The 15,184-nt window shown below is 46.1% G+C and overlaps 1 protein-coding gene across 1 annotated transcript in view; it reads left to right on the forward strand.

Annotated features, from left to right (window-relative positions):
- Positions 1-15,184, forward strand: part of GLI2 (GLI family zinc finger 2) — a 149,970-nt gene that overhangs the window by 101,861 nt on the left and 32,925 nt on the right. The window contains exons 3-4 of the mRNA XM_085311004.1: positions 3,682-3,884; positions 6,044-6,235. Of these exons, the coding sequence (XP_085167130.1) occupies positions 3,682-3,884; positions 6,044-6,235 (395 nt within the window). The remainder of the gene's footprint in view (positions 1-3,681; positions 3,885-6,043; positions 6,236-15,184) is intronic.

Genomic DNA, 15,184 nt, shown 5'->3' on the forward strand with positions numbered 1-15,184 from the left:
TCCTTTGCCTGGGAAGAGACCTGTGCAGCTACAGCCGCCTTGTGCTGCATTTGTGGTGACACACTCTGGGACTTTGGGGCTAGATAGAAAATAATGCCATCAAAGACAGTGGAGAGAGGGAGGAAAGGCCAAGCTTTCGGGGAGCTGGGAACAGAGAATGCTGTCCCTCCTGCCAAATGAGCTTTTCCTGGTAGGCAGCTACTAGAAGTCATACTATTTTGGGACTTGCTGTGCCGTGTGAACGTTGGTCCTCAGATACACCAGTAGTCATTTTAATTCCAGTTGCAGGACCAGAGATGGGGATTGTGCTTCGCTCGAGCTGTACACATACAATAGAGATGATTCCTGGCTAAAAGGCTTTACAAGAGCCAGACCTGAGTGAGAATATTGCTCTTCTAATTTACAGATGGAGACACTGCAGCAATGAGAGGCTTTAGGTAAAGCTACAAGGAGCCAGGAGCAGAAACTTGGTCTCCAACTTGGTCTTTATGCAGAAGAGCCAGCCTTATGTTGAGATTTCCAGCTGCATGCGTTTGGGTTGAATTCTTGATCTTTTTCCCAGTGTTACCTTTTTGGCCAGGGTGGAGTTTTCCTGTTCTGAGGGACTCCAGCAATTCTGCCCAATTTAGCATTGAGAAAATGAACAGCAAACTCCACGTATTGTTATACACATTTTAGATGTCAGCCTCGCAGTTTGATCAGCATAGGCTCCAAAGGCTCGTAAACCTAGTAATACGTAGTTTCAAGGCTGCATCAAAGAAGTTCACAACCCTTTTGGGAGAAGCTGTGAGTACTGATGAAAGAGGGAACTTATTGTATATGTAAGAAAACTTCTTTCATGGCTTATGTATTAAGGCTGGCTCTGTGGCCCAGGGAAGATTGGGGCTGCTTTTAATTTACATCCCCTCTCCCCCTCCACCACTTATATTAAGTCTTCGTCAGAAGAAAAATTAGTCAGATGTTTTCTTAATGACATCATTTTTTTTTAATCCTGTTTCATTTTTTCCAGATGAGGCGGTGGAGATTATTAGAAATGAATTGAAACTAAATCTGGAACAGAGACTCTGATTCACTTCGCCCTCCTCCCCGGTAGAAATAAATTGGTCGACTCCGTTCTCGGGCGCCTTTATAAGCAGCCTCGACAGAAGCCAGCCGCCGCGGCGCTGCCGTCGCGGCACGAGGTCGGCAGCGCGCTCCGCGGCAGCCGGGCGCTCCTGGAACGCGGCCGACGGGCTGCCCCGTAATTTTGGTAACAAAATGACACAGTAACGCAGGTGGGGAGGTTACGAGGTTGGAAATAGCTATGTGATCATAAGTTTGTCTTTCAGGGCCRTAAAAGAAAGCAGGCTGGATTCTGCTGGGCGTTACGCCCGTGAAACTTGGGCCTCGGTCCGGTTAACGTGTGTGTGTGTGTCGGTGACTGTGCGTCTCTAGAAGTCATTTACTGAGCTTCATGTATGATAGGTTTTCACTGCCTTGTATTTTACACCAAWGAGCCACAGTGTGTGTTGCTACAGGAAAGTACTTTGAACTATAAATATTTTAAAAGACATTTAATTTACTACCCATCAGCAAAAAGTGTTCAAAAAGCCACAAGGTTTACTAATTTATCAGAAAGACAGAGAAACACACAGAAGATCAAACAAAGACAAACATGCTCGTAAACTGCTGAATAAGTCTGTAAAGCTTGTATTACATTTCTGTGTGGTTTTGTTGATATGCACGTATTGTAAATAAATTAAAATGCACCTGAGCTGTTTGTAATGTAGAAGGAACCTCAGTTTTGAGGTTTAGGTGGCACGTCTAAACTGCTCAGACCCTCATGTTTGTGGTTAGCTGTGCATAGGGAGATGGATCATACACACGCTTGCTAATGGCACTTTTGGATATTCTTTGGGAAGGACCTTTGTAACCCCATCTGTTATATCAGCCCTTGTYCACCTTGCCCAGGTGTAGTCCCATAGGGCAAGTGTCCCACTTCTCTCAGCTTCTCCACTGCATAGGGCCAGGGACAAACCCTGTCCCTGGCGTGATCAGCGTTTCCACACCAACTCCATTTCAATAAATATGTAAGCAAAAAGAGATCTAATGCAGAAGCAAGCTTTTCTCTTTCATTTTTGCCTAATGACATGTCTACTTGGTTTTTTGTCTGGCTCAGATTTCTGCATCTCAGGTCAGCACCTGTAATTCTCTTCTCTGCTTCTTGCACCCTCCATGATTTGTCTAAAATGCTTGGTGGATGTAGTAATAYACATGTCTGGGAGAGCTCAATACAGTTCTCTTCCATGCGTGATCATCCTGAGTAAGTTTTGGTGCCGAAATGCACCCCTGATTTTTGTTTCTTATGGTTGCCTGCTGAAGCCTGCAGCATTTACTAACTTCTTTCTCAGGTACCACTTGGCCTGAAGAAGATCTKAGGGATTTAATAGAAGTGGCCCCCTAGAAAGCAAGCAAAAAAATCCCTCCTGAACTTTTGCCCTTTGAACTGTACAGCCAAGCTGTCAAGGAGGTTTGTAAAAGCTGTGATTGACGTAACCGGGGCAGGTTATGGAGCAGACGGGTGGCCTGAGCCACCGATGCTGGGTCCCGTGGCCTGGTGGCAGCGCAGGAGAGATGGTTGGGGCCAGCTCCACACGCCTCCACCACTGACTCTCTTGCTGACGGGACCTGCTCTCCCTCCAGCGTGGAGCTGAGCACCGACGGGGAGTTTCCTACAGAAGTRGGGAAAGAGGAGAGCGATGCTTAGGGCCTGCATTTAACTGACAATTATGCACAGCTCAGCCTGGAGCTCATTGCCATCTAGGCCATATAAACAGTTCTCACCCTTTTGCATCCTTCTTCACTCAGCTGTCCCAAAGCTGAGGCTCTGTGCCCACAGGAGAATTAAAGATCTGGGTTTCCAGCAGCAGCGAGGAGGCTGCAAACAGCTGATYTCACGCTGAGCGTCTTTGTTGTTTCAGCCTCCCTGTGCAATGAAAGGGGGTTAGCTCGATCGCACAGGACGTACTTCGTGCAACCTGCTTGTGCGTGTAGTGTTCCTCACCTTGAAGCTGCTTATGTGTTTTTTAAAGGCAGTCCGGGTGAGGCGAGCTACTTTACACGGACCGTGCTGGGGTGCACGTTCACAGGAAACTTATGCTGATTTAAGGTGCCCAAAAGGGCAGTTTTTGCTGCTGTTGCCTGCTCCTGCAGCCACGTGCTTTGGCCTCCCCCCTTTTGCTGGCAGGAGGTTAGCTTTCAGCCAGGTCAGCTCCCAGGGCCAGCTGACCGTGCAGCTGCACARGTGATGGTGCCAGCAGAAGGGATGAATGTGTGATGGGCACGAGATGGCCCTCTTGGCTCCACCGTTCCCTTAGATCAGCCTGAGCCTGGGAGTCACCTGGGTGCGTCTGCCCTTCCTGCATGCTTCCTCTGCTCACAGTAACTTTGGGATTTAGGCAGGCTGCAGGATCACCACCTTGCACAGCAAAGGGCTGTCGATGCTGCCATGCGGTCCTAGCTCTCTGCCATAGGTTGCATTTTCTCTTTAGCCATCTCATAACCATTTTTAAGGCCAACCTGTTGCACAGCAAATTAAATTGGATCATGGCAAGCTGCAGCGGAGGTCGGACTGCTGAGCTCATCCCCAAGCAGAAGCCATCGTGGTCGGGGGTGACGGCTGTGTCTCTGTTTCCTTCCCAGGCCTCCTACCCTGAGTGGCAGCCCCGTCATCTCTGACATCTCCCTCATCCGCCTCTCCCCGCACCCGGCAGGCCCCGGGGAGTCGCCGTTCAGCCCGCCGCATCCCTACGTGGCCCCGCACATGGAACACTACCTCCGCTCCGTGCACAGCAGCCCGACCCTCTCCGTCATCTCGGCGGCCAGGGGCCTCAGCCCTGCTGACGGTAAGAGCCGTGGGCCGAAATCCCTGGGGGTGGCAGCTGGCATGAGCCGAGCCATCCTGTTCCCAGGCGGGGAGCGTGGCTTCCCYTCTGGCTCCCTCCATGGGGTAGGAGTAGCAGAGCAAAGGCACGTGCTTCCCGAGTTATGGCCGTAGCCAGATCCTGGCTTGGTGCTGGGGAAAATTCTATGCTACTTGTACTGTAGCTATTTTGTAGCTCACCAGCCCTGAAATTCCCTAAAACCTAGGGATTTACAGCTGTAAAGGCTCCACAGCTGCTCTCTGAAGTGGGAGAGCTGTCTTTTTTCTTTTTTTTTCATTTAACTACACATTTGTTTTGCATCATTGCACTGAGAAAGCAGAGCGTGAGAATAGCTATTACCACTGGATCGTATTATAAATATTTTGCTTAAAGTACGTCCCTTTCTGCAGTGCTCTCAGCTCTCTTACAAGCTTCCCTGCTTTTATATCCCTACCAGGAGCCTTACTTCCCTCTGAGAGCATGACAGTTGTGCAGGGTGCTTGATGTGGCTGTGATTGACACAGGAGAGATGAGGCAACCGTGTTTGGGCTCTTCCATGTTGCTGCTGTGAGGCTGGCCCTAGCTGGGCACCCCTGTGCTCTTGGTCCCCATACCGGTCCCTCGCTGCATGGCATGACATCCTTAGGGGGAGGGAATTTGCTCCAGTGTGGAGGAGGGAGGCCACACTTTCTTCATTGCTCCCAATGCACTGAGACTGCTCTGAAGACACTCTCATGTGAAGGCAAAGGCACGTGCAAACTGGTGCTTGACGCACACAGAGCAGAAGCAGTGCAACTCCGTGGAGCCCAGACGGACCCACGTGCTGGGGGTGGGGGTCGGTGGGGATCCCAGCTTCCCCGTGTCAGGGGGGTGAGGCAGCTCCCTGCTCCCCAGCTGGCTGGTGACATTAATGGCTAAATAGRGAAAGGGGGACATGCAAAGCTCTTCTCTAATGAGTTCAAATCTACAGAGCTTGCTTTCCAAATGCTGGGAAAGATCTAGGTGGATTTGCTGGAACGTCACTGTTTTAACAGGTTGTGACTTTGAGCCACTGTGCACATYGTACGGGGTACGGCATAATTCTCCTTCAATGTATGGAGGCCTAAGTCATGGTTTACTTCACCAGACACCAAGTGTCACGTGTGAGGCGATGGGAACTGTGCTGCGCAATTACAAGCAGCTGGTTCAGTGCCCAGGGAACAGCCTGGGGCAGGGGGCCTGGTCCTCTGCGAACTTGGCAGATCGCARCGTCCCTCGGGTCCTGAACCGCAGCGGAGGCAAGTGGCCCTTCTCTGTGGTGAAGCCCAGGGCGTTAGAGAACGTCAAGGCCCCCAGGTGCTGCGGTAATGGGGAGAGGCATATGCCTCCTTTCCTGCCCCCAAATGTGGCCCGTAATTTAGGGTGGTTCCTCCCTGCAGCCGCACCAGGGCAGGCGTTCAAACTCCCAACCGCGCGCAGCAGAGCGGTTGGAGCGTCGGTGTGCGTGCGCTCTCCCCCAGCCTCCCCTCTCGGGGCGAGTTTCACGATCTCGTATTAAAAAGAGGCATTGTGTTTTGGGCTGCTTTTTTTTTCCTTAATTTTTTTAAAAGGCCGTGGTAAATAAGTTAATGGGGCGAGCGGGTGGGGAGGCAGATTTGAAAAATTGCAGCTGGGAGAAAGTGAGTGTAATTGGCTTTGGCAGCCAAAATGGTTTTATGCTGCCAGACGCTAAACCTAACTCGGTGCATTAGACCTCGGCTTTAATTTTCTTGCACTGCTATCGGGAACTGGGTTGCATTTGTCTTTCTTTCCTAATAGGCAGGGATGTTGATGCTGACAGGGTTACTGCTGTCGGCTGATTGGGCCCTCTTCCCCCTCCCCGGGGTGAAGTCTGTGTCCGTACGGAAGGATTATTAGAAGGGGGAATGAGAGATTGTTTATAAATTTGCGGAAATGGAGGAATGCAGAGGCCCCAGCTTAGCTTCTTTTGTCCACAGAAACACGCCCAAACGCRCGTCACGAAAGCACTAAAGCGAGCCGTAAGGAGCGGGCTCATGGGGGGCGCGGGGGGGAGAGACGGGGGCGCCAACGTCAGCGCCGAAGTTCAGCGTGCTGTGCAAACACTCTCCCCATGTTTTCCTCCTCGCTCTCGGCTTCTGCAGTGGCTCACGAGCATCTGAAAGAGCGAGGCCTGTTCGGGTTGCCCCCGCCGCCACCGGGAGCCAACCCCACCGACTACTACCACCAAATGACGCTCATGGCCAGCCACCCGAACCCTTACGGGGACCTCCTGATGCAGAGCGGGGGAGCAGCCAGCGCAGCACATCTCCACGATTACCTCAGCCCCGTTGACGGTGAGTAGAGGCCGAGTACCCCGTCGCTCGTAGGCGGCTCACGCGGAGCTCTTGCGGGAGGTTTGGGGCGGATGTGGCYGTTCTCCAGGTGGAGGTCACTGTGCGTGGTTGCTCCTTCCTGCTGAAACCCATGAGCAATGCACTCTAATTTTTGGCTTAAAAGGTTGAGTTATTCCATAAATATAATATTCCTAATTTAAAATATATAAATTGTGGCCTTTGGGGGAAGACAGCAGGGCTGCTATGTGTGTAGGAGACAGCTTGGTGTGGYGGGTAGGGCGTTGCTCCCATCCTGGTCCCTTGGCCGCGAGTGACCTGGGGTGCGCCTTCGGGCAAGTTCCTCTGCTCTGCTTCTGTTTCCTATCCCACCCTGTCTGCCTTGTTATTTAGACTGGTTCGCGTCTGGGGCAAGGACTGGCTGTCATCTTGCATGTTACAYGTGTCTGGGCTCGGTACAGGAGACCCCTGGTCTTGGTTGGGACCTCTCAGAGCAACTGTAAAACAAATCTCTGAAGGAGAAAAATAAAGTTAATGGGGAGCTCCAGTGAAGAGGATGTGTCAGTACTTCAGGGAAGAAAAATTACAGGAATGTTGTATTTATACTAATATCAAGCATTATAAACCCAGAAAATTCTGGCTCATGGCTTAACTAAAAACAAAATCATGTTAGGAATTGCAATGCTGATTCACCCCTGCAGCCTGACCACTGCCCTGCTGTGATTGGTACTGTTTATGTAAAGTATTTGAGATACACAGATGATTTTTAGACCCATTAGAAATTTCTTTCCTTTTGCTTTACACCATGTCTTGCAAGAATTGAGATTGCACAAATATTGCAGTGAACAGTTTAGGGATTATTTCTGCTGCAAGATAGAGAAGTCTCAGCTGGACTTTCAGATCTCAGCTTCTGCTTCCTGGGCTGCCTTCAGGTTTGCCTGTGGACAGTAGTGATTTTTGGAGTGGAGATCTGCATCACTTCATTACTGCTTCAAAGTTTCTGTTGCTGAGCTTTTAAGATGAAAGGCTTTGCGGTCTTGGTGCTTCATAAAGTGACTGGTTTTGAATGATAAAAGCTGCTCTGGCTGTTCAGTGATAGGGCCTTATAGTTATTTCTAAATAAAAAACAATTTCTTGTCTGCAGCTGCTGTGGAAGTTTTACCTGAATAGTCACTTTCTACCATCACTTCCTAGATTGATCGAGAAACTGGATTCTAGTCTAAAATGGAGAGCGCATGCTCCTTGGTAGTATGCTGCCTCTAATGTCCAAAAAATGTTCAGGGTTTCTCTGCTAGAAAGTAGCTGGTCAGTAAGACTACTTTTTGTTTTCCCTCCAAGGRGTTAATCGCTGTGGGTTAGAGTAGATGGGTGCAAATCAGCTCTGCCAAGTTTTCCTTGGGCTCTTGACCAAGACTCTTTCCTCCTTGCCTCCTTATTAGTCCATCTCTGACCAGCACTGTCTCTCTAAAGTGCCCGATAAACAGCCAGGAAGGGAAGCAAACACAACTGTTGTCATGCGCAGGCTGGCTCTCAGTGCACCAAGATGCCCGTCCTTTAGTTTACTGAACATCAGTCTTTATCTGAAGTCGCTGAGATATTTTCTTTGGCAGAAGACTCTCTTCCTACTTGGCTTCTCCTGAAACAGCTCTAGAGTAAATCACATAACAAAAGTCCCAGTTGCGGGCAGGCACACTCATAACCAATACTCACGGGGAAGCCTTTTTTGGACCTTCACGTACCCTTACTGAGATGAAAACTTTTAAACCTTACAAATATGTGACATGAGATATCAGAAAGCTAGTTTTTGAGGATGTGAAAAGCAGCCTGGTACAAGTCTCTGGCCTACGTGTTTGGTTTTACCCAGCAGCCCAGGACTCATGCTGTAATTGTGTCAGCCCTCTGCTTTATCTTCCCACACCCCCCCAGGCTGCTGAAGGTCCTGTGCCCGGCCCTGGTCCAGCACAGCTTTTAAAAGCGTGTTTGAAGTCAGAGGAACTTAAGCACTGCTGTTTTCTGATTTAGTATTTCCTAATGTCAGGTCTGCACCCTGAGGCATTGGGCTACATTACATAGTTCAGGATTTTTGCTGGTGGGTTTGATGTGTTATCACCAGTTTATCAGCCTGGCTGATAATAGAGGTGCAGTGTCAGTGCCATACATAAAGAGAGAATAATGCACTATCAAGGCTGAGAGTAAAACGGATGGCTCTGAAACTCTGGCTGAAGAATTGTAGTCTTCCTTTCTGTTTAGGAAGTTATATCAACAGTTTAAATCAGTGGGGACTAAGTAAATAGTTGGATGGATGGATAATTTAATAAAACTTCCTCTTGTGGTGCTTTTCTGAGATGCGAGTATCAATAGYATGCGTAAAACATGAATGAGTCACTGGCAGACAGCATCTTTCAGTTATAGAGCCCCTTTTCTCTCARAAATTAAGAACTTTACAAAAAGAATAATTTTATCCATTACTGAAATGCATGTAGCTCTTGCAGGGAGTGCAACTGTTAAACCACACGCAGATGAAAAAGCAAAAGAGGCAGATGCATAGTAAAAAATCTGGGCTATTCAGTTTCGTGTCACCTCCAAACATCTGCAGGTTTATGGGAGCACAAGAYACTGAATATAACAGTTCTTCCACAGACACTTAAAAGGGCCTTTCTGGTTCCTCGTTGCACCTCTTGGAGGATGCCTCCATGACTCCTGATTTGTCTGTGTTTTTTTCATCACATCGGATGCCTAGAGTAACGAGAAGTAGTGGGGGATCAGYGTCAGCTGGAACTTGTTGGTATGGATCCTGTTTCAGATCTGTTGAGTGTTTAAAAGGTGACTGAGCTAGGGGTCCTGAGGCTAYGTCTCTTCAGTAGGATTTTCCCTGAGCAGCTATATCAGTAGTTGAACTGCTAATGTAGACCAGACATAAGTTTTACATACTGAACAGCCTGGATCTTAGGGCCAGTGCCAGTGAAAACTAAATAACCTTTGAGCTAGCTGCCTTGTTTCGTGCAGTCCATTTACATTTCTATCCTACGTGCTGTCCATTTACATTTCTATCCTAGAAGTGAGTGCTATATGGTGGGTTACTCTGGGTGACAGAGTGGTTGCACAGAGAGCAGCTGACTTCCAGGAAAAGATTGGTGGGAAGTGCAGATGAATCTGGAATTGACTGCTGCTCTCTGAGCATATTCAGTGTGTCCAGATGTTTTTCCCTAAGTACAATTGCTGTTGTCATTATCCTCAGCTCTCCAGGCAGCACCATTTGCTCTTGAGAGGAATGGATCCAGATTGACTCAATGATGAGCCCTGTACGTCAACAGATCTCGGGTTACTGTACAAAGCAAAGGTATTCCACCCATGGAAACCTTGAAGAGAAAAGCAATCAAATGATCTATCAGGAGAGCAGTGGCAGCTCTAGGAACATGACCTAGATCTTCTGAATAAAGACTCTCATGACGTGTGCTAGAAGAAAAGCTGGTCTTTGAATCCATCACTTCTGTTTGCACAGTGCCAAAGATGCGATTCAGTTGTCCATACTGAGTGAGGAAATGGGAGAAAAAATCTTGAGTTGAAGTTATGTCCTAGCAGCATGGCACGGAGATAGTCCCTCAGGTAGTGAAGGCAGCATAGATTTGTTTGTGCAGCTTGACAGTTATCAATAGAAGTAAATAAGCTGGGATGATTCTGTAGTGCTGTAATAGCACTTCATCCAATACTGGAGCTTGGGAGCAGATCCCTACCCTGTTTTGTGTTGAATAGTGTAGAAATATTCTTAAAGTGTGGGCTTCTTTTTTTTTTTAATAGATTAAGAATCTCTTGACACAGGAACAGTAGCTTACCTGGCAAAGAGCTTTAGTCAACTCAGGATAGCTAAACAGGCCAATGACTGGAGCAGTTCCCTGGGATATGGGCAAATGATCAAGTAGGATTTGATTTCCCTCAAGTCAAACAGTGATTCAGCCATCAGTGGCCTCTCTCAGTCTTTGTTGTTTGAGCCTTTCTACTTCAAGTAAATCATTTAATAATTATCAGGGTAATAAGTAGGGCTGATGATGTAGTCCAGTGGTTATTGCAGTTAGCAGCATGTGTGAGAAGTGAGTTCAGGACTTTCCTCCAGTGGGTGTATATGAAGTGTCTTAACTCCATCAGGAGAGAGTGAAGGAGACTGGCCTCACGGTGGCCTGGAAAATAAATCCCTTGTCTGGGGCTTGAGGAACTAGCAGCTCAGGATTTGCAGTCTGAATATTCTGGATCACAGATGACTTCTCCACGGGAGCCAGCTGTTGGCTACTCTGGGCAGATGGCGCACCCTGTAGTCTTTTCCTTAAAAACTCTGAAAGATCTTTTTTTGTTTTCTTTGTCCCGGTGCAGAACGGAAAATTGCTGAAATCTCAGAAAAGATTCAGAGAATGGGAAACAATTTCCCACCCAGTTCTAGCCAGCAGTTCTGTTTTCTTCCCCAGAAAAATATGTGCAGAATAGAGAAAAYGTCCCAGAGCGTCCCATAAGCGCTCTGTCTGGAATCCCGCTGCACTCTGGTTTTTAAAGAATTCAATTTACATATGCAAGTTGGGTCGTCTAAACAGTTACTGTGTGGATTGGGAGTAGAAGAATGCAGCCTTGTCTTTCAGCAAGGATTTGGGGGAAGCATTAGTATTCCTTGAACTGTAAAGCTGATCAGGCCCCAGGGAGTGAAGAAGGAAGGGTCCCAGGACAGCATCTGGTGCCAGAACAAACGTCCAGCATCTGCTGCAGTCTAAGTAAGATATATGTTGCCACTACAGAAAGACAGAGCAATAAGGAACCAGTTATGCCAAGATTGTTTGTAGCTTATTGCTGCTACTCGTTCATTAAGAGATAATTCTGTGCTTTTCACGATATATCTACTGCCCTTGGATTCCATCTGATGGTGAGAGGAGGGGAGTATGTCTGTATGCTTTGGGTGGAGTTTGTTCTTGCTTGCTTGGTGTATGGCCAAGAAGAGTGGCTGTTTTGATAACGCTGTATTAATGCTGGTGCTTAGCTGGGGGATGCAGGAGAAGCAGTGGCTCTGTCGTGCTTCATCATGGAAGCGGGAGGTGAAAAATCTGCTGCTCATGTGCATTATGGGCTTGGCCATTTGGAAGCAGATTCCTCCAATGTTCTGCAGTGGTGTAGATCACAGCAACATGGTTGTCTGTCAGCAGACAACCTAAAATTCCTGCTTAGGCTCTGGTAAAGAAAGGACTGTCCTAGAACATCTYCCAGCTGAGTGTTTGGCATTTCCTTTCAGAAGAGCTATGTTATCACTGTTTCTAATGTGATATGAAAGCCCCAAATCTCCCTCCMTGTTATGTCCCTCTGATGTCCCACAGCCGCAGAGAACAGCGCAAATGAGACTCTCTGGTCCCATCTTTCCTGTGCTCTGTCAGATCCAGACACAGTCAGGCCCATCGGCACAACAGCACTGGAAACAGCAACATGAGTAAGACCACAGGCTGCCCTGTGTGTAAAATCATGAAACCGAACCTTTGGCTTGTCTCTGGCCCATTGTGACTAAATCTGAATTTAGGAAGAAAATCCCAGATTCTGAGTAACCCATATGTGTGGCAATTTGTAGACACTGTATGAAACTACCAAGGAAATGTTTCCTTTTTTAATAAGAAATGTGGACTTTCCTCCCAGCTCTAGGTTGGCTGGAGAACTAGGCTGGGACATTTGGTAAACGTGGCCAGTGTCGCTTACAGGTTCAGCCTTGAATCCTTKCTAATAGAGAAATGGGATATTTAAAACCTCCCAGAAGAGAAGTGGCTTTCCACTGAGAGCTGCAGCATTTACAATTAACTTGCAAAGATAATGTCACTGTAAAGGCATGCTTTCTCAATTGAAAAGTTGTTCCAGGTGATATTTAAAGGTTTTTAAAATATACAAATTATATTTATTCTCTATCATGAAGCAGTGGGCCCGTGATAGCCAGAGTATCTGGTTCTGCCTATGGAATGATGTGAAAAGACCATTTGTCTTTTCAAAAGACGAACAGACTAGTACATTCCATATAAAACACAGTGAAATGTACCTAAAATTGACTTCCTATAAAAAGAAGCAGCAGGGGCCAAGAGCCTATGGTAACATTTTATTGACTTGTGTCGGCTGCCATCCACAACTCCATAGCCAATGCCCAGAGCTTTGGGCTCAACTTTATTGCACTCTTCCTTTTGCCAATTCACATCTGCATTTCAGTCTCCTAAATTGGAGAGTATAGGGAGAGAGGAACAGTCTTTTGGCTTAAAATTTCCTATGCTTCCTTTCAAGCCAAATGATATTTTTGTTGTTGGAAATCTGAAACAATTTTGAATTCTCAGCAGGTATCTTTATCTCTTGCAAAAATTAAAAAAAAAACAGGCTTTCTTCATTCAGAGCTGATTCTTTTAATGCACACTGCATAAATCAATAAATCAAGACCAAGGCATTAGTATTTCCAAAAATGATTGCATAGACATTGTAGCATGTTTTCCAAGTGAGAAAGAATTAGTTTAAAAATGAAGATGAAAATTCTCAAACATGGGTGTCTATAGGTTGGCTTTTAAATTCATATTATTCCATGTTCTAAAGTCCATTGAAATCAGTGGAAAGCGTCTGCTGACTTTAGTAGATGTTCGTTCAAAGTGAGATAGAAATAGCAAAGCAAATTGATACAAGAACACCCACCAGGAACAACAAAGAAGAACACCCACCCTGGGCATGCTGTAAATGTACAGTACTGGAAATGCTGTTAAAAACCACAAGAGGCAACAAGATGGAGTCTCTCATGATGTTGTCTAGCTGTACCCTTTTTTTCTGAAAGGTCTTGAGCCTGTCACTTTTTTTTGGACCTGGGTGAGAGGACGTTTTCTCATGTCTCAGTAACATTCGAGGTGAAGAGACTGAAGGAAAAAGGTCTCCATTTGAGATGGAGAGCCATAGAGAACTTAAATTTTACAAACTGAAATGCTGGCAGATGAWTGGAAATAATTCTTATAAATAAGTTCATGTTTTCATTTCAATTTCTGACCGTTTCAGATTTCATTTCTAACTTACAATGACTTTAGGTTTCTGAACAAAACATCTTTTAGAACACCATCAGAAAAATAACAGATTTTTTTTTTCTTTCAAGAATGTTGAAAAGGGGACTGTTTGGAAACTGTTCTCCTRACATTTTTCCCAAACATCAAAAAAGTCTTAAAACCAACCCTRTTAACTTTGATAAGTCAGAATTTCTGAAAGGAAGATGAGAGGAGGAGTTTTGGTGGTAAATCCTCCTGAGGCCTGCATCTCTCTCTCTCTCAAAAATGGATCCCACAGTCACTTTCTTCACTGGGCACAATCGCTATTAAAAAAGTTGTGTGGTTTCTCCTTTGAAACATCATTGAACCTCAGGCAATACAGGATTTTACTTGCACCTGCAAATGACCATCACTCAACCCATACTGAAAACCTTGCCTATGTGTACAGCTACACTAATATTTATCTTTACTACTGCTTGTTATCATTTAACAACTGAGTTACTGCTCAGTGTCATTAGATCAAGCCAATTTTACTATTGAGAATGATCCCAGTGCAGATTGTCTGCTTTTGAGTAATAATTTTTAAAAGTTTTTCTCCTCCTAAAAGCCCTAGTGAGTGCTTCTTTGTGTAGTTAAATTCACTTTACATTTCACTTCATGGGCAYCTTATGCTGGCTGTCCATGAAAAAAGAAGAATTGTTCATCCATAGCACAACTTTTGGTCACAGCTTTCCCTTAAAGCCCGTGAGAGCTAAGGTCTTTGTGTAAAACATAAGCCSAGTCTACTGGACCTGCTATCAAATGTCTGATATAGCCCGTGGTACTTGGAAGATCTAAATTAGAGCAGACACTAACACAATGCATATTACTTGTTTTGTGCTGGAAAAGTCCCAGGCCAGCTTGCAAATCTGACAGCTTCCAGCAGAGTTTTACATAGGGAAAAAATTATGTACTTGCATGCACTGGGGAGGGTGCCCATGTTGGCTGCACCAGTGAAATCAAGGTTTCTGTTGGACACGAGGACTTCTTCCTTCTGCAAATTAATGGTGACCAATGGCTGAACCAGCACTGCGGACATAAATCATTGGAAGAACAGCAAGAAATGAGTACAAGGCTTTTCTTTCTATTTAGTAATTTATCAAGGGAAGTGGCACATTAATAAACASATCTCCCTTGAGATGTGGGAGTAACAGAGATAAATATGACTGTCAAATCTGGCCTGCTTCCTTCTGTTAGAAAAGGAGGAGACTGTGCAAATGCAAATGCAGAAAACAGTATCTGTAACTGGAAAGATGTATAWTAACTGTAGAGTGGAAAATACTGACAACTCAGCTGAGATGGAGCCCTGTCATACTAGGTGCAGTATGTACAGTGTAAGACGCAAACTCTATCTCAAGGAGCGCATGTAAATAGATGAAACTGAAAAATATGGGCTCAGAAAGTAAAAGCAATGTATCTGAGGTCGTATGGCTGAGGAGAACTGGGAACAAGACTCAGGTCTCTGCAGGCCTTGCCCATGTACTGAATCGGGATGCCTTTTTGCCAGGGCAAACAAAAAGGCAAGTTTAATTMCTTTGAATCAAATACATTAGGATGTTACAGAGAGAATACAGTTTTCAGCGTTCTGATCTGAATCCACACCAGAGCCACACCAAATTTCTAAACTTTGAGAGGCTWTGGGGTTCTAATAGGACTCATGTTTCATGAATCAGGTGCAAAAAAATTGGGAATGCTCCAGGATAGCCTTTAGGCAAGGCCAGCCTTCACTTTGGGAGTCTATTTGGTCTTTCTTTTTGCTTCCATAATGCCTCTGCAAAACTGCTGCTCCTTTTCCAGCTCCCAAGAGAAGTGCCACTCACCACGGCAAAACGGGCCTGGAAACTGGCAACCTCAAGCATTAGAAAAATGTGAGTCCAGCCCCTATAAATTATGGGAC

Source organism: Rhea americana, unplaced genomic scaffold, assembly GCF_003343005.1.
Source record: "Rhea americana isolate MKP2758 unplaced genomic scaffold, rheAme1 scaffold_33, whole genome shotgun sequence".
In the NCBI taxonomy this organism is placed as follows: domain Eukaryota; kingdom Metazoa; phylum Chordata; class Aves; order Rheiformes; family Rheidae; genus Rhea; species Rhea americana.